The sequence below is a fragment of the Rhinatrema bivittatum genome, chromosome 5, assembly GCF_901001135.1.
Source record: "Rhinatrema bivittatum chromosome 5, aRhiBiv1.1, whole genome shotgun sequence".
NCBI classification, from domain to species: Eukaryota; Metazoa; Chordata; class Amphibia; order Gymnophiona; family Rhinatrematidae; genus Rhinatrema; species Rhinatrema bivittatum.
The window spans coordinates 9,102,364-9,129,238 of NC_042619.1; the positions used below are offsets into that span (position 1 = coordinate 9,102,364).

The window sequence follows — 26,875 nt, forward strand, 5'->3', positions numbered from 1 at the left end:
ATGACGTAAGCGAGAGGATCCCTGCTGTGCCGGACTCTGCCTGCAGTTCCAGAGCCCAGCCTGAGGAGGGCTCCCCTGGCCAGGAAATCGCCTTCTCTCCCAGCCCAAGCCCTCTGGGTCTTGCCTGTTTGCTTCCTGCTCTGCTCTAATTGCGGACGCGGTTATGGTTGCGCTCCAGGGACGCTGCTGGGACGCAGCGCAGCACCTGCTGTTGATTACTGCCGCTCGCTTCTGATTGAATCTTAATTCCCACCTAAGGGGCACTGTGCAGACACCGTCAGCGCTTCCTTGTGAGACTGCTGTGCTGGGCAGCGCTGCACGGCCTCAGGGTTACAGCGCAGAAGTGAGAAACCTGGGGTCCCGCCAGCCCGACCCACTGCCCCCTCTCTCCCTGCACCCTCTCTGTGCACTGTTTTATATGGAAGTGGGACGGGGACTTTTAGGAGATTAGGATGAGCAGAAAGGCTGCTGAATACATGGAGCACTCCACCGCCTGGAATAAGCACAGAGGTTCCTTAGCTGTGGGGGAATGAGGGGTAAAACATAAGAGCATAAGACATGCCATACTGGGTCAGACCAAGGGACCATCAGGCTCAGTATCCTGTGTCCAACAGTGGCCAATCCAGGCCATAAGAACCTGGCAATTACCCATACATTAGACAGATCACAAGCTACTCTTGCTTATTAATTACCGGAATAGCAGTTTATGGAGTTTTCCTCTAGGAACTTATCCTAACCTTTTTTAAACCCAGTTATAGTAACTGCACTAACCACATCCTCTGGCAATGAATTCCAGAGTTTAACTATGCACTGAGTGAAAAACAATTTTATTGGATGTGTTTTAAATGAGCTACTTGTTAACTTCATGGAGTGCCTCCTGGTCCTTCTATTATCTGAGAGAGAGTAAATAACTGATTTACATTAACTTGTTCAGGTCCTTTCACGATCTTAAAGACCTCTATCATATCCCCCCTCAGCCGTCTCTTCTCCAGGCTGAACAGCCCTAACCTCTTTAGTCTTTCCTCATAGGGGAGCTGTTCCATTCCCTTTATCATTCTGGTTGCCCTTCTCTGAACCTTCTCCATCGCAATTATAATCTTTTTTGAGATGCGGTGACCAGAATTGTACACAGTATTCAAGGTGCGGTCTCACCATGGAGCGATACAGAGGCATTATTACATTTTCCGTTTTATTCACCATTCCCTTCCTAATAATTCCCAACATTGTTTGCTTTTTTGACTGCCGCAGCACACTGAGCTGACGATTTCAATGTGTTATCCACTATGACACCTAGATCTCTTTCTTGGGTTGAGGCACCTAATATGGAACCCAACATTGTGTAATTATAGCATGGGTTATTTTTCCCTATATGCATCACCTTGCACTTATCCACATTAAATTTCATCTGCCATTTCATAGAAGACCAAACGGCCCATCCAGTCTGCCCAGCAAGCTTCACACTTTTTTTTTATCATACTTTTCTGTTACTTTTGTCCCTTTAAATAACTTTTTTGGTTCTATTTCTCTTGCACCCCCGCCATCATAGAGAGCAGTGCTGGAGCTGCATCTTAGTAAAGTATCCAGCTAGTTAGTTATGGGTTGTAACCGGCGCAATAAGCAGAAGCTACTCCCACGCTTATTTGTTTACCCAGGCTATGCAATTCAGTCCTTGTTGGCTGTTGTCTGAATATAAATCCTCTTATTTTCTTTCCCCCCTGCCGTTGAAGCAGAGAGCTATGCTGGATATGTATTGAAAGTGAAGTATCAGGCTTATTTGGTTTGGGGTAGTAACCGCTGTAACAAGCAAGCTACTCCCCTGCTTTTATGTGGATGGAAATCCTTTTTTCCACATTTCCTCTTGTCGTTGAAGCTTAGAGCAATGTTGGAGTCGCATTAACCGTGTGTATGTTTATTGAATAAGGGTATTATCTCCAGGTAGTAGCCGTCATTCCTGCGAGCCACCCGCTCTTCATTCACATCCTCTAGACTTTATGGATCCACAGTGTTTATCCCACGCCCCTTTGAAGTCCTTCACAGATCTGGTCTTCACCACTTCCTCCGGAAGGGCATTCCAGGCATCCACCACCCTCTCCGTGAAGAAATACTTCCTGACATTGGTTCTGAGTCTTCCTCCCTGGAGCTTCAAATCGTGACCCCTGGTTCTGCTGATTTTTTTTCCTACGGAAAAGGTTTGTCGTTGTCTTTGGATCATTAAAACCTTTCAAGTATCTGAAAGTCTGTATCATATCACCTCTGCTCCTCCTTCCCTCCAGGGTGTACATATTTAGATTCTCCAATCTCTCCTCATAAGTTATTCGATGAAGACCCTCCACCTTTTTGGTCGCCCTTCTCTGGACCGCCTCCATCTTGTCTCTGTCTCTTCGGAGATACGGTCTCCAGAACTGAACACAGTACTCCAGGTGAGGCCTCACCAAGGACCTGTACAAGGGGATAATCACTTCCCTTTTCTTACTCGATATTCCTCTCTCTATGCAGCCCAGGTTTCTTCTGGCTTTAGCTATCGCCTTGTCGCATTGTTTCGTCGACTTCAGATTATTAGACACCATCACCCCAAGGTCTCTCTCCTGCTCCGTGCACATCAGCCCTTCACCCCCTGTTATGATCCCTCCTGTGCTGTGCCACAGGAGGCATCTCACCTTTTCCTCTGGAGGCAGCTTCGAAGCCAGGGCCTCGCCTGCAAACTATCCAGGATTTGCTCCAGGGCTTGGGAGGTCTCTCTGTTCTTGGGGCCTGCCTGAGGCTTGCTTGGCTCTGCTTGGACTTCCTGCTTCGGGTCACGCCCTCTCCCTAGGTGCCGGCCCGCAGCACTCCTCCTCAGTTATAGGGCCAGTGAGGGGCGGTCCAGGTGTACTCCTCCCAGGGAGTTGCCTGCATACAGCAGTATAAAAGGACTTTCACTTCAGTTCCTGTTGGCCTTTGGATTGAGTCTCACAGTCGTCTGTACGGCTTCATCGATCCAGGTCCTCTGTGGTCTTCTCTTGTCTTGACAGCTCCCTGTCCTGTGTCTTGCCTATTGCCTTGATGTTGGTTCCAGATGTTCCTAGATGTTTGTTCCTGTTCCAGTTCCTGATGTTCCTGCTTGCTTCAGACTGCCAGGAGTGCAGTAACCCGCCTCAGACTGCCAGGAGTGCAGTAACCCGCCTCAGACTGCCAGGAGTGCAGTAACCCGCCTCAGACTGCCAGGAGTGCAGTATCTGACTTCAGACTGCCAGGAGTGCAGTATCTGACTTCAGACTGCCAGGAGTGCAGTAACCCGCCTCAGACTGCCAGGAGTGCAGTATCTGACTTCAGACTGCCAGGAGAGCAGTTTCCCGCCTCAGACTGCCAGGAGAGCAGTTTCCCGCCTCAGACTGCCAGGAGAGCAGTTTCCCACCTCAGACTGCCAGGAGTGCAGTATCTCGCTTCAGACTGCCAGGAGTGCAGTATCTCGCTTCAGACTGCCAGGAGTGCAGTATCCCGCCTCAGACTGCCAGGAGAGCAGTTTCCCACCTCAGACTGCCAGGAGTGCAGTATCTCGCTTCAGACTGCCAGGAGAGCAGTTTCCCGCCTCAGACTGCCAGGAGAGCAGTTTCCCACCTCAGACTGCCAGGAGTGCAGTATCTCGCTTCAGACTGCCAGGAGTGCAGTAACCCGCCTCAGACTGCCAGGAGTGCAGTATCTCACTTCAGACTGCCAGGAGTGCAGTATCCCGCCTCAGACTGCCAGGCGTGCAGTATCCCGCCTCAGACTGCCAGGAGTGCAGTATCTCACTTCAGACTGCCAGGAGTGCAGTATCTCACTTCAGACTGCCAGGCGTGCAGTATCCCGCCTCAGACTGCCAGGCGTGCAGTTTCCTGCCTCAGCCTGCCAGGAGTGCAGTTTCCCGCCTCAGACTGCCAGGAGTGCAGTTTCCCGCCTCAGACTGCCAGGAGTGCAGTTTCCCGCCTCAGACTGCCAGGAGTCCAGTTTCCCGCTTCAGACTGCCAGGAGTCCAGTTTCCCGCCTCAGACTGCCAGGAGTGCAGTATCTCACTTCAGACTGCCAGGAGAGCAGTTTCCCGCTTCAGACTGCCAGGAGTGCAGTATCCACCTCAGACTGCCAGGAGTGCAGTATCTCACTTCTTCCCTGCTCTCGTCCCGTTCTCAACGTGGTCTGCGATCAGCCTTCCTGGGCTGTCTAGGGCGCGCAGTGGGAGAGGATGGTCCGCGACCAGCCCATTGGGTCCGCCCGTGTCGGTGGGCTGAGTAGGGCGCCCTGAGAGACAGTGCCAATGTCCTTCTGCCCAAGTTCCTGTCTCGTCCGTGATGTCTTCGCCTTAGCCCTCGTCCGTGATGTCTTCGCTTCAGCCCTCGTCTGTGATGTCTTCTGTGTTCTAAGGACTCTGTCTGCCCTCGTCCTCTGTCCGGCCTGCTGTCCAATGCCGTTACCCAGTGGCAGGTCCGAAAGGGCTTGGAACAGTCGGAGAACCGTTGATCAATCAACATTGCGTTGTTGGTTGTCTTGGGCGTGTAGGTCCGGCTAAGGGTCAGACCTTGTTCTCTATTCCTTGCTTCAGCTATGCCTGGCCTGGTTCTCCATGCTTGCACAGCTCACATCCCAGGGTATGACTTGGGGCTGCTCCCTGAGTTCCGCCGTGGCCCAAGGGCTCATCTCACCTGCTTTAGAGGCGACCATGCTCCTCGTGCTTGCAACACCCCCCCATCAAATACGGTTCTTTCAGATTTCCACTCCCCATATGCATGACTTTGCACTTCTTGGCATTGAATCTCAGCTGCCATATCTTCGACCACTCTTCCAGTTTCCTTAAATCCCGTCTCATTCTCTCCACTCCTTCCGGTGTGTCCACTCTGTTGCAGATCTTAGTGTCATCCACAAAAAGACAAACCTTACCTTCTATCCCGTCTGCGATGTCATAAGAACATAAGAACATGCCATACTGGGAAAACAATTAAGCATGGGGGTAACTTGCTGATGCGGCGGTTATTACCCTTAACCAATAAGCCTGATACTTTTGATGCAACTCCAACATTGCTCTGTGCTTCAACAGCAAGAGGTAACAAGGAATTGAACTCAAACAGCAACCAACAAGGGCCCTGACTTTATCGGTTTGAGAAATTAAGGATGGGGGTGACCTGTATGGCGTGGCAGATGCTGCCATATGCTTGCTGGGCAGACTGGATGGATCTTTTTAACCTTTTCTGCTGTCATATTCTAGTTTCTATGTTTCCAACAGTGGCCAATCCTGGCAAGAACCCAAACATTAAATAGATTCCATACTACTGATGTTGTGAACTGGATGGTGGACCCTTGGGCCGGCCTGGCGGAATAAAAAGCTCCGCCGAAGAAGGTAGGCCGGGAGGCGGAACCATGGCGGAAGCACAGGTGGAGTCTTCATCCTGGAGATCCGAGATCCCCCCAGGAGGAGCCCGTAGGGATCCGGACCGCTGGGACTTAGGTGACAGCAGCGAGACTAGTGGAGAAGATGGATCTTCACCCTGGAAGTCCAAGGTCCCCCCAGGAGGAGCCCGTAGGGATCTGGACAGCTGGGACTTAGGAGACGGCAGTGAGACGAGTAGAGAAGACAATCCAAAGGTCGAGGCAGGCAGCAGGCACGGAGAGTCGGAAGAAAGCTGGAGTCAGGACCCAGAGTAACAAACCAAGGGCTGGATCAAGAGCAGCTGAAGCTGGCACAGGAATAGCAGGAGCGGATTCAGGAACAGCAGGAGTGGATCCAGGAACAGCAGGAACCAACGCAGGGACAACTGGAACGCAACTAGACACTCTAACAGAGAGACCTCATTGCAATGCAGCTCCATGCAGGCAGATGCCGGCTTAAATACTTTGCCGGCGTCTGACGTCATCCTGGGGGCTGTCCAGCAAACGTCACTCCTCGCGCGCGTGCTTCAGAGGGGGCAGAGTCGGGATCGGGCCTCGGCGGCGTCTCCTTCGTGGAGACGCCGCTGCAATGCGGCCCAGAAGGCCCGAAACGCGGCGGTTCCCGACACGACCTGGAGCAGGGGAAAGCAGGTAGGGACCGGGACCGGGACCGCAACAACTGATGCCATTAATAGCAGTGGCTATTTCTTATGTCACTTTGATTAATAGCAGTTTATGGACTTCTCTTCCAAGAACTTGTCCAAACCTTTTTTTAAACCAAGTCATGTTAACTGCCTTAATATGCCATCTGGCAATTAATTCCAGAGCTTAATTGTGCACTGAGTAAAAGCATTTTCTATGATTAGTTTTAAATGTGCCCCATGCTAACTTCATGGAGTGCCCCAAGTCCTTCTATTATCCGAAAGAGTAAATAACCGATTCACATCTACCCATTCTAGACCTCTCATGATCTTAAACACCTCTATCATATCCCTCCTCAGTCGTCTCTTCTCCAAGCTGAACAGCCCTAACCTCTTCAGCCTCTCGTCATAGAGGAGCTGTTCCATCCCCTTTATCATTTTGGTAGCCCTTCTCTGTACCTTCTCCAGTGCAACTATATCTTTTTTGAGATGCGGTGACCAGAATTGCACACAGTATTCAAGGTGCGGTGTCACCATGGAGCGATACAGAGGCATTATGACATTTTCCGTTTTATTCACCATTCCCTTTCTAATAATTCCCAACATTCTGTTTGCTTTTTTTGACTGCTGCAGCACAGTGAGCTGACGATTTCAATGAATTATCCAATATGGTATCCTAATATGGAGTTACCACCCAGGAAACTACAGCAAGGGTTATTTTTCCCTATATGCATCACATTGCACTTGTCCACATTAAATTTCATCTGCCATATCGATGCCCAATTTTCTAGTCTCACAAGATCCTCCTGCAATTTATCACAATCTGCTTGTGATTTAACTACTCTGAACAATTTTGTGTCATCTGCAAATTTGATTATCTCACTCGTCGTATTTCTTTCCAGATCATTTATACATATATTGAAAAGTAAGGGTCCCAATACAGATCCCTGAGGCACTCCACTGTCCACTCCCTTCCACTGAGAAAATTGACCATTTAATCCTACTCTGTTTCCTGTCTTTTAGCCAGTTTGCAATCCACGAAAGGACATCGCCATCTATCCCATGACTTTTTACTTTTCCTAGAAGCTTCTCATGAGAAACTTTGTCAAATGCCTTCTGAAAATCCAAATACACTACATCTACCAGTTCACCTTTGTCCACATATTTATTTACTCCTTCAAAAAAATGAAGCAGATTTGTGAGGCAAGACTTCCCTTGGGTAAATCCATGTTGGCTGTGTCCCATCAAACCATGTCTATCTAAATGTTTGTGATTTCATTCTTTGTAAGAGTTTCCATGATTTTTCCCAGCACTGAAGTCAGGCTCACAGGTCTAGGGTTTCCCAGATCAACCCTGGATCCCTTTTAAAATTTATTTTATTCATTTATTTATCGAGTTTTATATACTGTCATTCGGTTTCGCCATCACAACGGTTTACAAAGTTTCAATGTTTAACAGTGTTCAAAAGATTCATGCGATTGTTAACATAGTTATTGTAGGCGTTATAAACGTAGTCCGGGAGTCAGACTGTACAGGTTATATTACGTGCATGCATTGGTTCCACGTGTTTACTTAAGACGGTAGGGAGGGAGATAATAACAGAGAGTCATTGGGAGTTTTGGTAGGCTTTGGTAAACATCCACGTTTTTAGTTCTTTTTTGAAGGTTTTTAAATTTTGCTGTGTTCTGAGCTTGGTTTGGAGGGTGTTTCAGAGTTTGGGACTTCCTAGGGATATGGCTCTCTTCCGAATTGAGGTAAGTTGTTTGGAACGAGCAGGTGGAATTTTTAATAGACCTTTATTAGTTGAGCGGAGGTTTTGGTTTGGTGAGTGGAGTTTTATAGATTCACTTAGCCAGTTTGTTTGTTTTTCGTATATTATTTTGTGTAATATGGATAGTATTTTGTAGTCTATCCTGAATTTTATTGGGAGCCAGTATAGTGATATATGTGTGGGAGTAATGTGATTGTATTTTTTAGTTCCTGTGAGTATTCTGGCGGCTGTATTTTGAAGGATTTGGAGTGGTCAGATGGTGGTGAGAGGTAAGTTGCAGTAGTCCAGATTGGAGAAGATGAGTAGTTGCAGGACTGTTCTGAAGTCGTTGGGGGTAAGGAAAGGTTTTAGACGTAGGGTTAGGAGTTTGTGATATCCGTCTTTGATTTTAGCAGTGATGTGGTTCTTAAAGAATAGTTCATTGTCGATTATGACTCCTAGGTTGCGGGCATGAGTGACAGGGGAGATTGCCGCCTTTTGGTTATTATGTTGAGTGGTGGTAGGTGAGAAGAGTTGTTCTTTCTATCCAGCATGATTAGTAGTTGCTTTATTTTGGTGAGGTAAGTGGCTGTTTTTTCGTAGGTATCTTTCAGAGTGTTGTATATTGGGATTAGTATTTGGATATCATCTACATATATGAAGTGGTTCAGTTTAAGGTTTGAGAAGAAGTGGAATATTGGGAGAAGATAAATGTTGAAGAGTGTCACAGATAGAGCGGAGCCTTGGGGAACTCCGGTGTCAAGGTTTATTTTCTTTGAGAGGGTGTCATTGATTGACACCTGGTAGGTTCTTTGTGATAGATAGGATGAGAACCATTGTAGGGTTTTTTCATTTGCACCAATTTTGGAGAGATGATCAATCATGATTGAGTGGTTTACCATGTTGAAGGCTGCTGATAGGTCTAGTAGGACTAGAAGGTAGCTGTGGCCATTGTCAAATCCTTTGAGCACGGTGTCGTTTAATGATAGGAGTAGTGACTCTGTGTTCAGGTGTTTCCTGAAGCCGAATTGTGTGGGGAGTAGGATGTTGTTCCTTTCCAGGTGGTCGCTGAGTTGTGAGTGGACGATTTTTTCAATAATTTTGACAATGAATGGTAGGTTTGATATGGGTCTGTATTTTAGTGGGTTTTCTGGATCCAGGTTGGTCTTTTTCAGTATAGGTTTGATAATTGCTGATTTTAGGCAGTTGGGGTAGTTTCCTTCTGTGAGGGATAAGTTCACGATGTCGGTTAACGTTTTGGTTATTGATGGTTTGATGGCTTTGATTGTCGGTATGGGTATGCTATCGATGGGGTGCTTAGCTGGGTTCATTTTTTTGCTGATAGATTGGATTTCCAGTGATGATGCTGGATCAAAGTTGGGCCAGCTTGGTGTTTGGTTGATTTATATTTTTGGGTCTTGCGTGTTGTTGTTGAGGTTATTATTTATTTATTTATTTATTTATTTATTTATTTGAGTTTTTTCTATACCGGCATTCACAGAATTCGTATCATGTCGGTTTACATAAAACAAGGGGTGATCAAAACATTATAAATGTGCATAAATATGAGAGTATACATTTAAACATTATAACAAGTTATAAAAGTGCGAAGAAAAATCAGTTACAATAAAACAAGGATGGTTCTAACTTGGAGAAGAAGCAGAGTATGATAGAAGTTTTAGCAAGAAGAACAAGCAGTGTTTGGTATGTCTGTATCAGTTTAGTGGGAGATAATCCGTCTTTCTGTATTTGGTGGAAGAGCATCAGTCAGAATCCGGAAAGGCTTTCTTGAACAGCCATGTCTTAAGTCTCTTTCTGAATGTTGGAAGACATGGTTCCTGTCGTAATTCTAAGGGGATTGAGGTTTTTATGAGGTTTTTGATTTTTTCGTTAAAGAAATCTGCAAAGTCGTTGCTTGAAATCTTGGAGGTTGATGAGGTCTGGTCATTGGTGGATTTGGTTAGGCTTTGCACGATATTGAAAAGCATTCTTGGGTTATGTTGGAATTTGTTTATTTTGTTTGAGTAGAAATCGTTTTTTGCGTTGTGGATAAGTTTTTTGTAGTACGCTAAGTGTGATCGGTAGGCATTAAGTAGTGTGGTTGTTTTGTTGTTCCGCCAGGTTTTTTTCTTTTTTTCGGAGTTCATGTTTGGCTGATCTGATGTTGTCATTGTACCATTGGTTCTGATGTTTTGGGTTTTTTATTGTTTTCTTTATCATGGGGTTTATCTTTTTCTATTGCTTTAGTGATGGTGAGCCAGGAGGAAGTGGCGTTTTCTGTGTTGGATAGGTCTATGTTCGTTAGTTCTGTTTAGAGATTGTCTTGAAGTGTCTCTATGTTGAAGGGTGGCCGGTATGCGAAGGATCTAGGAGGGCTTTTTTCTGTTGTATATTTACAGTTGGAAGTCAGATTAGAGTGGATTAGAGAGTGGTCCAACCAGGGGATGTTAGTGATACTTGTGTGGTAAGTAGCCCATATGTCAGTATTGATGAAGACGAGGTCTAGTTTGTGACCTGCTTTGTGCGTTAGGCCTTTGATGATTTGACTTAGGCCTAGGGTTGAGAGGGCATCTGTTATTGAGGTGCATGGGGGGGAGTGGGGGATGGTGTCTAAGTGTAAGTTAAAGTGTCCTAAGATGATGATGGGTTTGTTGATAGTTAGATTGGTCAAGAAGAATTCTATCAGTGGTGAGCAGTTCTGATCTAGTGAGTTGGGGGGGCAGTATACAAGACAGATTTGTAGATTTGGTGAGTCGAATATTGCAATTTCCAGTGGTGAGTGTGTGTGTTAGTTGGGAGTAATTTCATCTGTATGGTTTTTTTTTATAAATAGCCTTAGACCTCCTCCTTTCTTTTTTGGTCTGGGGATTGAAAACGTTCTGTAGATAGGGTTGTTGATTTGGTTGATTAAAACTGGGTCGGTGTTTTTTATCCATGTTTCCGTGATGGCTATGAAATCTGGTTTGTAATCATCGAGTAGGTCGGTAGGTTCTTTACTATGGATTGTGCATTGAATAGTAGGAATGATAATGCTATGTAACTGCTGAAGGTCTTAGTGTTGATGTTAGTGATGATGGTGTGTTTGTTCTCACAATTTTTCTTTGTTTTTCTTCTTATTTCCTTCTGTGGGTGATCCGTGTTTTGAACCTCTTCCAGTCTTCAGGTGCATCTTCCAGTCTTCAGGTGCATTGGATGATTTTAATGATAGGTTACAAATCTTTTACTAATAGGTCTGAAATTTCATTTTTTAGTTCTTTCAGAACCCTGGGGTATATACCATCTGGTCCAGGTAATTTACTACTGTTCAAGCCTACCACATCTTCCAGGTTCACAGTGATTTGGTTCAGTTGATCGAATCATCACCCATGAAAACCTTCTCCATTACGGGTATCTCTCCAACATCCTCTTCAGCCTGAAGCAAAGAAATTGTTTAATCTCTCCGCGATGGCCTTATCTTCTCTAAGTGCCTCTTTAACCCCTTGATCATCCAACAGTCCAACTGACTCCCTTGCAGGCTTTCTGTTTTGGATATATTTTAAAAGTTTTCATTGTGAGTTTTTGCCTCTAAGGCCAACTTCTTTTCAAATTCTCTCTTAGCCTATCTTATCAATGTCTTACATTTAACTTGCCAATTCTTATGTTTTATCCTATTTTGTTCTGATGGATCCTTCTTCCTCCCTGCTTATTGTGTCCAATCAAACCAGCCCAATTGTGTCAAGTCAGACCAGCACAATTACTTGTGCAGGACCATGTGACTGTGCATATAATGTTTTTTTTTATCCCAGTTTCCCAAGTAGGGAATCCTTGAAAGCTCCCACAGAGGGGTTCTATGTCCTTTCTGCGTCACAGGGTATAACTTTCTGTATGTATGTCTGCACACGTAGTAGGACAACCTACACATTTTCAAAGCAAACTTGTGCATATAAGTCTGCTTTGAAAATTCAGACTAAAGTCTGTGATTATTTTGTGCTTTGAACCTGCAAACTATAGCCATGTATTGGTTGCTGAATGATTAGAGGTGTTTAATTGCAGGTATTTACAAACATTACATCTGTTTTCAGGGCCCCAAGGTAGGTGGCAGCTGTTTAACAGAGAAAACATTTGACACATCAAAAGAAAACTTACCTCTAGCCCGTGTCAGTCCAAACATTTGCTGGCTTTGTTTGCCAGCACAGAATTCCTCTCTTAAAAGTAAAAATCTTATAAAAGAGACTCAGCTTGACCAAACCTCAGAGAGAGTTCCCATCAGAGAACAGAAAACTTACTTCCAACTCACAGACCAGAGTGATTTCCAAGAGTCATCCCAGCTCCGTCCCTATTCCTGCACCAGGTTTTCAGAGTCAGTAAAACCAGCTCACTGGCAGCGCTCTGCTACGAATGGTCATCCTTGATGCCTTCTCTACGCATATCCAAAACACTGCTAAAGTGCCTCGCTTCTTCCTCCATAACATCGCTAAAATCCATCCCTTCTTTTCTGAGCCTGCTACCAAAACGCTCAGCCACTTTTATCACCCCCTGCTTGGACTACTGGAACTTGCTCTTAGTGGTCCTCTCACCGTTCAAACTTCTCTTAGGCGCCTAGAATTGCTTTCGCTCTGCGGCTCCTCATTACCAATCTCTTCTCTCGCCCTTCACCCTTCCTCATGAACTCCATTCATTGTCTCTACTCTTACCTGTGCCCTTCTCCTCCACCGCCAGCTCCCGACTCCGCGCTTTCCATCTCGCTGCGCCACATGCCCGGAACAGACTTCCTGTGTCCGTGCATCACGCTTCTTCTCTGGCCATATTCAAATCCAGTACAGAAACCCACTTGTTTGAAACACTGCTCTACAATACGGTTCTTACAGAGTCTTGTTTTTTATTTATTTATTTATTTAAAACATTTCCGGCCTGCACTATCTTTAATCCTTGGCAGATTACAACACAACACGCATGAAAACAAAATGTTCCCACGTCCCAGTGAACCAGCAGGCACGGCTGAAACATAAAACGGTCCACTTTCTCCTCCAGATGCCTGTGAAAATACGAATCCCTTCTCCCGCTTTGGCAAGGCCTTCATGCACAACTCAGCCCTCACTTCCTCGGGAAGGGAATTCCATCACAAGTGCACACATTCTCGTTTCATAAGATTCTCACATTTCCAAACGATGGTATCTCTGGTTGAGAACTGGGCACATCGATCTTTCAAGCCACACTAATACAGAGTAGCACATCACCATGCAATGCCTTGAGAATTAGTAATAGGATCTTAAGTGTGACATATTAAATTATGGGCAGCCAAGGGTAGTGACCGCAGAACTGGTGTGTTTTCCATGAGATGCACCGAGCAATGTGTGCTTGTCTTGACTAGACTGTAGACTCTAAAGATCAGGGGCTGTCTCTTATGTGTGTCAGGGCAGCACTGCGCATGTCTAGTAGTGTTTTAGAAGTGATAAATACTAGCAGTAGTAGTAGTAGTAGCAGTAATGATAGTGTTCCCAGTTCTTGCAATTATCCTGGTCACAAATCTCTTTGTAGCTTGCGGTTGACATAGAAGCTGTTACTTTGCTGCAGTTCTGAGTTACCCTGGTAAAGGGTAACTACAGTGTCCTAGGCCCCAACCACCCTGTCCCACCTAAGGGAGAGGGACAGTATTGGAGGTGAAGTTCTTCTAAGCACAAAGGAAGAGCGGGATCTGGGGGTGATTGTGTCTGATGATCTTAAGGTGGCCAAACAGGTGGATAAAGCGATGGTAAAAGCCAGAAAGCTGCTTGGCTGCACAGGGAGAGGAAGGGTCAGCAGGTGATATTGCCCCTGTACAGGTCCCTGATGAGACCTTACTTGGAGTACTGTGTACAGTTATGGAGACCCCACCTTCAAAAGGATATAAACAGGATGGAGTCGCTCCAGAGGGAGGCTGCTAACATGGGCAGTGGTCTTTGTTCTGAAGCATAGGGGGATAGACTTAAAGATCTAAACATGAATACCCTAGAGGAAAGGCGGGTTGGGGGAGATAGGATAGAGACATTCAAATATCTCCAAGGTTTCCTTCCACAGGAGGGGAGCCTTTTTCAATGAGGAGTCATGGGATGAGGGTGAAAGTGGGTAGATTCAGGAGTAATCTTAGGAAATATTTCTGTACAGAGAGGTTGCTGGATGCATGGAACGGCCTCCCAGTGGAGCTGGTGGAGACAAAAATAGCCTCTGAATTCAGAGACGCCTGGGATAAATGCAGGGCATCTCTAAGGAAGTGATGCTAAATTCATTGGATGGATGGGCAGACTGGATGGGCCATATGGTCTTTTTTTGCCGTCCTGATTCCTTGCTAGTCTAGGCACATTTAATGTTGCGGGGACATCTTATTCATTCATCATTATTTGGTGACTTCCTGGTTTGAGTTTTTAAACATGGAAATTTAATACTTTGAAAAAAAAACAGCTTTGTTGCATTTTCTTTATTATTTTAAGAGCACTACAAATTAAAAGCATTTTATACTCGGTAGCTTTAATGAAATGAATTTGAAAAAGCAGAACAAGGTGTTTGGAGTTGGCGAATGTTAGAGCATCTTTACCCGCCGAGTTTCCCCGTGGAGTTTGAAACCTGTCCCTGTTATGGACCTGAGGAAGTGAGTGGCGCTCCTGGAGGGATGTGAGATTGCAGTGCCTCCGGGGGAGGGGGGTTTCGTCCATGGATACCTGATAAAGTGCAGCGCACTGCCCTCCCGCCAGATGAGCACCCAGCTCTGTGCACAGAGGCCGGGAACCTCATGATCCTCACACCTATGCGCTCCTGGCACAGTAAGTTTGGACGATTATTCTGCTGGTATTGCTGATGTAATGTTGAAAGCCCAGGAATTGCTGAAATCATATTTAATGCAAACGCATCCAGTGAAAAAGCGAGCTGGATTGAGTCGCTCAAAGGCCGGTTTGAGAACTTAATCGTGCATCTAAGGTAGGCAGGTGATAGAATCTGATTACCTGGTAATTGTGGGGATAAGTCGTCTTTACCAGAAGACTCAGCAGCCCTGTGTGTGGAGTAGAGAGACCCACTGAGGTGTCCTAAAAGGGAGCCTGTGATGACAAACATCATGCTGGGTGGTTCGTGGTTAAACGGCAGAAATAGTACATGAATGTGATCCCAACAGTGAAGGCTCCCCTGGTGCTGGTCAAGAACAAGAGAGCTATGGTTATTGTCTGATGAATGTACATGGGTGGAAAAATGCATTCTGAGTTGTATGGGTTAGACTTTCAGAAGCTTAGTCGGGATGTGTCTGTGTAACTTCAGGAAATTAATTCACATTGCACGGCGGACGTTGAAGTAGGAATTACAAGCAAAAAACCCAGGGCTTTCTCTGAATAATTAGAGAAGGAATATTGAAGGACTCATAACTGACAGGAGTCGTGTGGCACCTTCTAGATTCACCAAATTATTAAAGCAGCGTCCACTTCCTCAGACGAAGGACTCCTAGTGTGGCCTCGCGGCTTGGGGTTACAGGAGCTGACCCCTGTCATTGAGCAGGAGACTGGTCTGGGGGCCAGGTCCTTCCAGAGCCTGTTATTAGGGACGTGTGCATTGTTTCTGGCTGCTTTGCACCAGTTCCCTTACTGTAGGAATTTGGTTTCCAGTGCTATTAATTCTGCGTCCTTCACGAGCACCGAATTCATGAGCTGAAGTCCCATGAAAGGCACAAACCTATCAAGCCTGGGTCACTGAGGGACAAACTGAAGCAGTCTCGGCTTTGTCAGTTCAGCATCTTTTACTAGTCAGAGACATTGCTTGACTGTCTGCCATCTGCAGTGATTAATTAACTGTAGGATTGTATATTATGATCTTTTCAGATGAACTTAAAGCTGTGATTGCTTTAGCTGGAATTTAATGTTATGACTTGCATTCTCCTTATACATTATTGAAGCCTCTTTGATTAATATAAGAAAGGTAGTAGAGTAAGCCTAGCAAACCAGTACTAAATTGGCTAAATTCCTTTTCTTGTTAATGAGTAAAACCCTGATTTTAAGTGAACCGGCAAACTAAGCAGTCCTGATTCTATGGGTGTAGAGAGGAAATGGCTCCGGTTCATCAGCCTTTCACAAGGGGCATCTCACTGGATGGGACATTTTAGGACCTTTCATCTTCCAGAAATATAAAAGCTTTCAGGCAGTCCAGGAGCAGGGAATGTGCTGTGCCAGGCTCTCCACCCCGGGGGTGGCTGCACAGCTTCTGCACCCACAGAACGCCCCGGGAATCTCTCGCATGAAAGCTGCCCCGTAGAGTCAAGATAATAACCTCATCGTGTGTTACGGGAACACGTCTCTGGAAAGCCACACTGGTGAATTTAGGACGTGTCTAGTGCTGACCTGCTGCCTCTAATAACAGCGGCCGCTAACACACACACACACCCGTCCTGTACATCCACCACCCTTTTCTATGAAAAAATACATTTCCTTATTTATTTAAAATATTTTTAGCCTGCCTGTAACGGCACGCGCTAAGCGGATTACAAATTCATGATCAGAAACACGTATGTAAGATAACGGGGTGCATTTTCAGCCGCTGTGCGGCTTGGCTAGTTAGTTAGCTGGATGAACATGGCTTTCTTTTTTTTTTTTTTTATGTTCAAACAATTTTTATTGAGCAACAGTGAAACAAACAGACAACATAGCCACCGGGCTGTGTGGACACTTCCACACGGCTTTCTTGAAGTTAGCCGGCTATGTCTAACCCTATGGCCCGACCAGAGTTAGCCGGATAGGAAAGGCTGGCGAGCTCTAAATATCGGAAAGTGCCGGTTAACTTAGCCGTCTAACTCCGCTCCTCGCCAGACAGCGCTTCCCAGGAACGCCCCCCATGATAATATCGTTCCAGTCTTTCACACTTCACACGGTTATATCGACTTTATGCCCTTTCACGACCCCTGCGTCCACTGGCATTCTTGACCATATTTCGATCTGATTCAGGTGCAGGGGGGAGGTGACAATTTCCTTCTCTGCCTTGGGGATTCCAGCTCAGTTTATTTCTTTATTTTAACAAATTTATCGCCCGCACTCTACAGAGCAGCCCGAGGTGGCTTACAGCATTAAAACACTCGTAAATGATAACACAGTACGTCCAGAAAAGGGAAACCCGAGAAGGATTCGCTGCTGTGGATAAGTATTGGGTCCGGGCCTGGGATCTGTTGTCAGGAAGCGGGGTACATGCAATACATATCCAGCTCAGGAAGCGGGGTACATGCAGTACATATCCAGCCCCCTCAGAGGTCACTTCCTGCCCAGCCATTGTAAAGAGAGTCCTTGGCTGGGGGCCATGCAGCCTGGCCCCTTCCAGAATCATGGGCCCTTAATTCGGCCACTCCCGGTCACTCCCCCTGCGGCACCCCCAGACCCGGCAGTTGAGCCCAGGCCCCCCCTCATGGCACGGTGTGGCCTTCAGACGGGCAGCGAACGTCTCTAGCATGGTCCTTCTTCACTCCAGGGTGCGTGTTTTGTGTGTCAGGCTCTGCTCTGCCACAGACTCTCTGATGCTGAAAGCTTCTGCTGAACTGGTGCCAGGATTTGTTACCCAGCAGGCACTGCACACAATGGTTTTTTTGTTTATTTATCAATTTTACAAGTTAAATACAAAGAGCACCTTTGCAGTGAAACGTTGAAATAAGATATCAAGGCAATAATTTACATACATTAATTCATGTATATCACATTTATCCTTAAGAATCTTATTCTTTCTCATAATTACAATGGAAACACTGGGGGGTGGGGAGTATAATCACAATATTACTTTATATTATTGCCCAGGGCACCGGCTTTATGTATTTATATAGGATCCCTAATAACTGTGGGTCTATGCCCTCCCATTTAAGAACTGTCTCAGCTGTTCTGGTAGAAAGAAAATACAAGTGTTCCCAGCTAATTTTAAAATACACTTACATGGGAGACGTAATGGGAAATTTACTCCCTTGGCTATTGCTTCGGGCCGCATTGATAAAAAAAGCCTTCCCACGTTGTTGAGTGGCCCTAGTAAGACCCTAGGTAGACCCTAACCCATGAAAGAGTTCTTTATATTTTAGAAATAAGCTTTCATCGGCTGAATCATCTCCTGCTCGGTGTAGAAGGAACTAAAGAGAGCCGCACATCCTGCGACTTCCATATTAGGGTTCTCCAGGTATTCTGTGAGATTCTCCCACTAAGGACTCCTGGGTAGGGCTCCCTCTCGTAGGTACAAACAATGATCTTTTTCACCACAGGTATCATTTCGTTGGGAATCCTTAGAGCCTCATTCGCGAATCTCTTGAAAGTACCAGTGGTGGTTCTCCCATAATTCGGGGAAAATTGATCATTCTTCCATTCGAATGTCTCAAGTGGTTCTCTATTGACTCAATTCTCCTTCAGGACGTAGCATGATCTTTCACAAGAAGATTATTCATGTCTCGAACCACTTTACTATTTTCTGTCAAGCTTTGTATAGCATTTGAATGATCCTCTACTTTTTTAGAATGCTCTTTTCCTACCGAGTCCAATCTTTTTTCGACTTTTCTCAGTAGCCGAGACTGTACCCCAAAAGATTGGGCTGTACCCGCCATCAGGTCCCAAGGTGGACTCTAAAGTTATCACCGCTGGCTTCACAAACTCCAAGGGGACCCAAGATGTTTTCTCCTTCCTCCTCCAGTCGCGGGTTTTCCCCTGTCGTCCCGGGAGCGGCTGCTCCTCTCTCCAATGCCTTGGGGCCCACTATCCGAGGAGGTGGGACGGTCCCAGCTTCCGCTCCAGCGGCAGGCCCTTCTTGCGGTGTCTGTTCAGGGACACTTTGGCCTTGGAACACAACCCTGCCGGTTTGGCGGAGGGCAGAGCCACACAGCGGGCCTCGTGGATCCGGAGGGCTTAAGGTCACTTCGCAGCTCCTCTCTGTATTTCCACAGCGGCGCCATCAGCCCTTGTTTCAAAGCCGGTAAGCGCATATTCAGTGATGAATCTCCGCCCTGCAGGGCCAGGAGAATCCGAAGGAAAGACTCTTACTTTGCCTTTTCTTTTATGCGGCATTTTATTCTTATATTCAAAGAGAACCCGATTCTTTTAGGAAACAGAAATGCAGAGCAGGAACCGTTAGCGTCCTCCGGCAGCCATCTTAACTCCTCCCCCCCCCCCATTGCACACAATGTTAAAGTAACAACAGTGACAATGTGACGGCTGGCGGGCTCGTTAGAGGTCATCCCCCAGATTCTATAGCAGAGCAGGGTGGGGTCTTCTGCCTGTCCAGCCACTTCCTCCTTGGGGTGGGCCTGCAGGACTTTTCTGACCAGGGGTGCATGGCAGGGCAAGCAGCGGTCAGGTGAAGTCAGAGTCCAAGCTGAGATCAAGGTAGGCAGAGATCAAACAGAGGCAAGGACCTGAGACAGTCTGAATCAGCAATGAAGATCAGTCAGAGAAAGGCAAAAGGGGGACTGGGGAACAAGGCTGGGCAGAGCAGAAGTTAGGAGACACAAGACGGGAACAAGGTAAAAGATACGGACAGGAACAAGGTAAATTACGCAGACAAGACCAAGGGTGAAACTGGAACAGGGGTACAATGCAGGGTATGGAGAGGCTAGATAGGCCACTGGGAGGCCTGGACAAGACAGGGAACACAAAGATAGGATAGGCCACTGGGAAGCCTAGGCAAGGACACAGGAGGGCCACTGGGAAGCTCACAGGAAACAGGAGGGCCACTGGGAGGCCCGCGGGGAACCTGACAAACAGACAATCAAGGAACACGAGAACAAACAGAACAAGAGAAGGCCTAAATTGGCCATATTGGGAACATGGATAAGACAAAACACAGTACACACAGACAGGATGGACCAGTGGGAGATCCAACCAGAGCAAGGACAAGGCAAGAGATATACAGACAGGCTAGGTCACCGGGAGACCTAGACTCACAGGCAAGAAGAACAACTAGGAGATCCAACCAGAGCAAGGGCAAGGCAAGAGATATACAGACAGGCTAGGCCACAGGGAGACCTAGACTCACAGGCAAGAAGAGCCACTGGGATACCCAAGGAAGCAGAAGGGCCACAGGGAGGCCCAGACAGGACAAGACAAGGACAGGAACATAAGAGACAGGACAAGGCATAGGCAGAAAGGCAAACAGGAATCTTAGGTAAGGCAAGTTACTTGCAAGATGGCCAAAGCAAAGAGCCAAGGTGACTCAATGAAGAGGCTTCGAGCTATAACTGAGGCAGTCTATATAGTCCTATATATATATAGTGCTATATATATAAAATACATATAGGACTGCCCTTGATGCATCACGTAACCTCGAAGGCAGAGCCTACAGCTGGTCTGAGTGTTTATTTATTTATAACTGAGGCAGTCTATATAGGACTGCCCTTGATGCATCACGCAACCTCGAAGGCAGAGCCTACAGCTGGTCTGAGTCTTTATTTATTTATAACTGAGGCAGCCTATATAGGACTGCCCTTGATGCATCACGCAACCTCGAAGGCAGAGCCTACAGCTGGTCTGAGTGTTTATTTATTTATAACTGAGGCAGTCTATATAGGACTGCCCTTGATGCATCACGCAACCTCGAAGGCAGAGCCTACAGCTGGTCTGAGTGTTTATTTATTTATAACTGAGGCAGTCTATATAGGACTGCCCTTGATGCATCACGCAACCTCGAAGGCAGAGCCTACAGCTGGTCTGAGTGTTTATTTATTTATAACTGAGGCAGTCTATATAGGACTGCCCTTGATGCATCACGCAACCTCGAAGGCAGAGCCTACAGCTGGTCTGAGTGTTTATTTATTTATAACTGAGGCAGTCCTATATAGGACTGTTCTTGATGCATCATGCAACCTCGAAGGCAGAGCCTACAGCTGGTCTGAGTGTTTATTTATTTATAACTGAGGCAGTCTATATAGGACTGTTCTTGATGCATCACGTAACCTCGAAGGCAGAGCCTACAGCTGGTCTGAGTGTGGACCAGTGAAGGCCCCTGCTGGCAGGGGGACCCTCTAGCAGCCAAAATTGTGACAGACAAGAAGTAGAAAAACAGTGAAACGAGGTTGGCGTAAGGTGGCATCAACCTATAAGTCAACATCTGTAACATCTCCCTTTTCTTTGCTCAGTATATGCACAACTTACAATGCCCTACAGATTGCACAGTAAATTTTCAAGGGTTGCACATTTACAAATTAGCTGATGCACACGCAAATGACGCGTATTTGTGTTAAATGCTGTTTATTAAACCTCGAACATACATGTGCAAGAGATGGTGTGTGAATACATTTGCTTTTTAAGAAATGGGTGAGCTGGGGCAGGCCAGGGGTGTTCTAGGGAGGGGCCAACCTTCATGCATATAAGTTTCTATTTTATGACCCGCGATAGCGATGCGCATATTTAAACCTGTTATTTACCTGGTGCATGTGAGAATAACATTCTTTATAGCCAACTGGGTGAGAGGTCTGGGTAAACTCGGGAGAGTTTAGGCTGAAGAACCAGGAGGGTCTTGATGACCTAGAGTTAGATTGGGCAAACTAGTGGACTAATTAGTAAAACCTATCATTTCCTTTGCATGGGCATGTTACAAAATGTGATGACTTGCAAGCATAAAAGCCAAGACGTTCTCTACACTATAATCAGTTCCTTTCACCAGGAAGCCATCTAGCCCATGATTTGGTCTGTGGTTACCTTATAACCCTTCCCATTGGTGGCCTGATCCAGGTGCGGATGAAATAGCAAATATCAATTGAAAATATAAATCAAAGGCTTCAGAGCTCATACGTCTCTGCCACAGAAACCAGGACATCTGGTTGCTACTTCACGACTGCTTTAACTGTATTACATGCATGTTCATGGTTCCAACTCTTTAAATAGTTTTCTGGTTCGATGTTTGATGTCCAAGTGTTCTGTTTATTGTGCATTTGTAATTTATAAATTTATAATTTATAATTTGTAATTTATAAGGTGATTTATAAGTGTTCCTAACTAAATAAATACATTCACATGCACAATACAAAATCATGTGCATATGCGCACGTGTCCATATAGCCACATTATATGGGTTTTCGTGCGCTTGTTTTAAAGTTATCCTCCCTCTCACTTAAGAAGCTTTGTGAGTGTAGATGGGGCTTTTCAGTTTATGCAGAGGTTAATCTCTGTTTGATGTCCGTGGGCTGGCCATCATGCTTGGCCCAAAACCTCTAACAGGTGTGCCTGCTTGCTCAGAATTCCCACAGATCCTCTCTATGCTTGGCTAGGAGGGATTGCTTGGCATTTCAGGTGAACCATGTGTGTGGTGGCCACCGCAGTCTTGTGAAGCTGGCTGCTCAGCCACTCGCACATCCACCCCATTACGGTGATAGAGACTCCCTTCAATGCCCACCAGATATGAGCAGGATGCAACCTTCTGCATGATCCTCTCTATGCTTGGCTAGGAGGGATTGCTTGGCATTTCAGGCGAGCCATATGTGTGGTGGCCACCGCAGTCTTGTGAAGCTGGCTGCTCAGCCACTCGCACATCCACCCCATTACGGTGATAGAGAGTCCCTTCAATGCCCACCAGATATGAGCGGGGTGCAACCTTCTGCATGGGGTTCCCAGCCTCCAATGGCGCGTTTCGTCTCCCAGTAATGGTTTCATGAGGATTGGCTCACTGATATTTAACTTAGGAAAATCCCTAGCAGATACATCATAGCTTGACTTAAAGACTTGCCTTTTCTGTTGCTGCTTTCCGATACACCTTGTATCACATAGGGCTCAAACAGTTTACTACTGCTTTACCTTTATCTGTTTTTTTTCCAATCAGCTCATACAAAAAAAATATGCAAACTCATTTGTAAAACTGTATGGTGCCAGAAGAGTAATCTTTTTTTTTATCCTATATCTGCCATTTTAGGGAATTTTTTGTATGTCAGCTGACACCGAAAAAATATGAATGTGGCTTAACAAAACCACAGAACTGACATGGGAGCATTTGCGTACTTCCAAAATGAGCTGCTTTCCTCCTGTGCTCGTTATTGTGTGCATAAAGGATACAAGATGCACCTGTCTGAAAGCAGGGCCTGAAGCTCCACCTTTGGTGCAGGGACGTTGTCGCCATGTGACTTGTGTTGTACAGTGCTGTGCATGCTGATGGCAGTGTATAACTTGTTCCTATTACTCTTTCAGGAAAAGAAGATCTTCAGAACCTGAGTCAGATTGGGGACGGTCATTGCAATGGCCAACAGTAGCTGCTTTACCCTGTCATCTTTCATCTTGATTGGCATCCCTGGTGTGGAAAATGCCCACATCTGGATCTCCATCCCGTTCTTCTTGATGTACGTCATAGCCCTTTTAGGGAACTCTTCCCTTATATTTATTATTAAAACTGAATCCTGTCTTCAGCAACCCATGTACATGTTCCTTGCTATGCTGGCGGCCATTGACATTATTTTATCCACTACTACTATGCCTAAAATGCTCAGCATTTTTTGGTTCAATTCTAGAGAAATTGCTGTTGGTGGCTGCCTGGTCCAGATGTTCTTCATTCATTCACTGGCTACCATGGAGTCTGGAATTTTCCTGGCTATGGCCTTTGATCGTTATGTTGCAATATGCGAACCTCTGCATCATACGACCATCTTGACCAATCCTGTTGTAGCCAAAATGGGATTAGTTGCTGTTTTGAGGGGCGTGATTTATATTCTCCCTCTGCCGCTCTTAATTATTACAAGGTTTACGTACTACAAAACTAATGTCATTTCTCATACCTACTGCGAGCATATGGCCGTGGTGAATCTGACCTGTGATGATATATTCATCAATAACCTCTATGGTTTAACTATTGGGTTTTTTGTGTTAATACTGGACTCGGTTCTCATTGCCGTGTCTTATTTTAAGATTACGCAAGTAATCTTAGGACTCACGACCCTGGAAGCCCGGCTTAAGTCTTTCAAAACTTGCAGCTCCCATATCTGTGCCATCTTAGCCTTTTACACCCCGATCACCATTTCATCTTTAACTCACAGGTTTGGTCATAATGTTGCTCCACCCGTGCACATTCTTCTGGCCAATTTCTACCTCCTAGTGCCTCCCGTATTGAACCCAGTTGTTTATGCTGTGAGGACAAAGCAGATTCGTCAGAGGGTTTTGGGAGTTTTGTGCTGAAAGAAAAGGAATGGAGGTCGCCACGGACTGAATGACACTGATGTCTCCCAAAAAACGGTCATACTCCACTCGATCTCGGTTTATGATAAATTCTGGGCTCTGTGCATGAAAGAGTTTCTCTCTCTCAGTGGCAAACCTCCATTGATCAAGGGCTAAGTCTGGGTGAATTTCCAACCACAACCTAACCAGCCAGGCTATAACTGAAAATTCACCTAAGCTTACTTAATTGGCTATAATATGGTCAACTGCAAATGGCTACCAAGTATCTACCTGACAAAAGCCTTAAGTTAGGCAGGTTGCAAACTCTGCCCCAAAACACTTTGACCCTTCCCACCCTTGGCATGCAAATGCTGAAGAGAACCATTCCTCCCCAAGGCCTGGCGATGACCCCCCCCCCCCCCCCCCCCCATCCCTGGAGCCACGATGCTGAGGAGGTCGTTGGAGCTGACATGGAGCCCCCTCACAGATTCCTCAATGTCTTCTCAACCTACCCCTACCCCTTCCTCCCCCAGAGGCAAGAGAAGGTTATGCTGCCTCCTTCCTTCCCACTCACGGGCTGAGTTCACAATGATCGTGATAGGCACAAGGTGCTGTGCAACATACGTTTTGAACAATCTAGGAGGGTCTTGCATATTTACAGCAAATTAATGCACCTCTAAGGCCTTGAAGGGAACGAGCTGCAGATTACCACAATAAATTTACAAAATGCAGAAAATTACAGGCATCCGTGGTGGGCAAAGTAACGGAAGCATTACTGAAGGATGCAATAGCACAATCCAGGGGTGGGGGGGGGGGTGTTGCATATTTACAGGGGGCTGCTGCAGCAACCTATTTATTTATTTATTTATTTATTTATTAATGCGTCTTTTATTCAGCAAAATCCATTTTGTTTAAGGCGGATTGCAACACAGCGTACATAAAATCAAAACTAAAACAACGATGAAACCATCAAAATAAAACGAGAGCATATTTCTTGCGTGGTCCCACACGTCACCTCAGCGCTCCCGCTTCCTCGGTATTATTTATTTATTTTTTATTTTTATATACCGATGTTCCTGTATAATATACATATCGCACCGGTTTACAGTGAAATCAAACTGATGCCTCTTGGGCAGCTTACAATGAAACATAAAAACTAACAATAAATAACTTGGACTGCCTCTTGGGCAGCTTACAATGAAACATAAAAACTAACAATAAATAACTTGGACTGCCTCTTGGGCAGCTTACAATGAAAACTTACAATGAAAAATGTATTGTAATGCCTTTTTAAATCATTCTGCTTTTAACAATTTCCTAAATTGCACGTAATCTTGCTCTTGACGTAACCACAAGGGCAATCTGTTCCACAGGGGCAGTAAGAGAATAAGCCCTGGCTCTTGTTCTGGCTAGCGGAAAGTCCTGGACAGAAGGAATTCCCAATAAATCTTCAGTCGACGATCCTAAGGAACGACCAGGTGTATTCTTGTCTAATTTACCAGCCAACCCATATCATTCATGCCTAATTGATTTATATTTTATTGTATACATCTGAAACTGAATTCGCTATGTAACTGGGATCCAATGCAGCTTTAATAAGTAAGATGTGATAGATTAGGGAGGAGGAGAAGCTTAGTGCTTAGAGCAGTGGGCTACAAACCAGGAGACCAGCCTTCAAGTCCCACTGGTGACCTTGGGCAAGTCACTTTACCCTCCATTGCCTCAGGTACAAACTCAGATTGTGAGCCCTCTGGGGATAGGGAAATACCCACAGTACCCGAATGTAAACCAAAGTGATATCTCAGATTAAATGTCGGTATATAATAAATAAATACCCCCTGCACAGTAAATTAAAAATCACCCTTACAGCAGCATTTTGTATTAATTGCAGCACTTTTAACAAATTTGCCGGCATTCCCACATAAATAGCTAAGAACCAGTGCCTGGACAATCATTTGAAAATCCTCAAAGGTAACGGATTCCTTAACGGTCTTAAAACCTTTAATTTGAAGAATGCTTTCGGGGCTGTTCCTTTAACCTGAGCCTTCAACGTCAAACACCTAAGTTATGGGACTCAGTTTTAACTGGCAGCATACGATTCGCAGAGCTTGCACTCGTTGCTGTTGAGCAGGGTAAGACAGCACCAAAAACCTTGATTGTGTCCTTTGATCGGGAGAGTACGGTAGAGGCGGCTTATCTGGAGAGTGAGCAGGCTAATCGCAGAACTAGAACAAAAATTATAAGCTGAGTGAGAAATTGGTTACTAAACAAGACCTAGAGACTAGTGGTCAATGGGATCCACACTAGAGAATAAATAGTGGACAGCAGGGTACCACAGGACAAATGCCAGGCTATGTCCTCTCCAGAATAGCTGGAAAGGCCAAATACTAATTTTAAGGGGAAGGATCTACCATTCACCAAGCAGAAAAGAGTGCTGGAGGCCAATAATCTCTAATAACGTGGAGGTAGTGTCATGGGCTTGGAAGAGTGGACTCTGTTCAAGGCCACGGTTCTCAACCTTGAGAGGACACTTGTTCAGGCAGACAAGCTTGAGGCAGGCGGACTCCTCTCAGAAGCAGGAGATAGGCAGGGATCAGGGCAGGCAGCAAGGTCAGGAACCAGGTTGGATCTTAAAGGGTACTTGGAAACAGGAACAGCCAGATGTAGGGGAATGAAGAAACAGAACCTGTCGCTCAGGTGCCAGCCCAGAGGAGTGAGCTTCCTTTTATGTTAGAGCAGTGGTGATGTCATCAGTCCGCGACACAGGAAATCCTGGGAGCTGGTCCTATAAAGCTGGTGAATTGCTACGGGGGCCTTACTCAGCAGAGGAGGAGGATGCTGGGAACCAGGCTGGCCTGCCCCAGTAGGTTGCAGGACACAGCACTGGGCCCAGAACTACGACGTAGAGTGGTTTTGATAAAGCGTTTAGAAAAGCTAATAGAGTTCTTCTTAAATGCATGAGGAGGGATATCACTAGTAGGAAGAGAGAAGTGATATCACCTCTGTATACGTCGTCTCTAGAGAATCCACACTGA

At 45.8% G+C, this 26,875-nt stretch overlaps 1 protein-coding gene across 1 annotated transcript; it reads left to right on the forward strand.

The window, feature by feature from the left end:
- LOC115091630 (olfactory receptor 52M1-like) lies at positions 1–26,875 on the forward strand. Its single transcript, XM_029601795.1, has 3 exons — positions 1–5; positions 22,913–23,854; positions 26,818–26,875. The coding sequence occupies exons 1-3, from the start codon at positions 1–3 to the stop codon at positions 26,873–26,875; spliced, it is 1,005 nt and encodes a 334-aa protein (XP_029457655.1).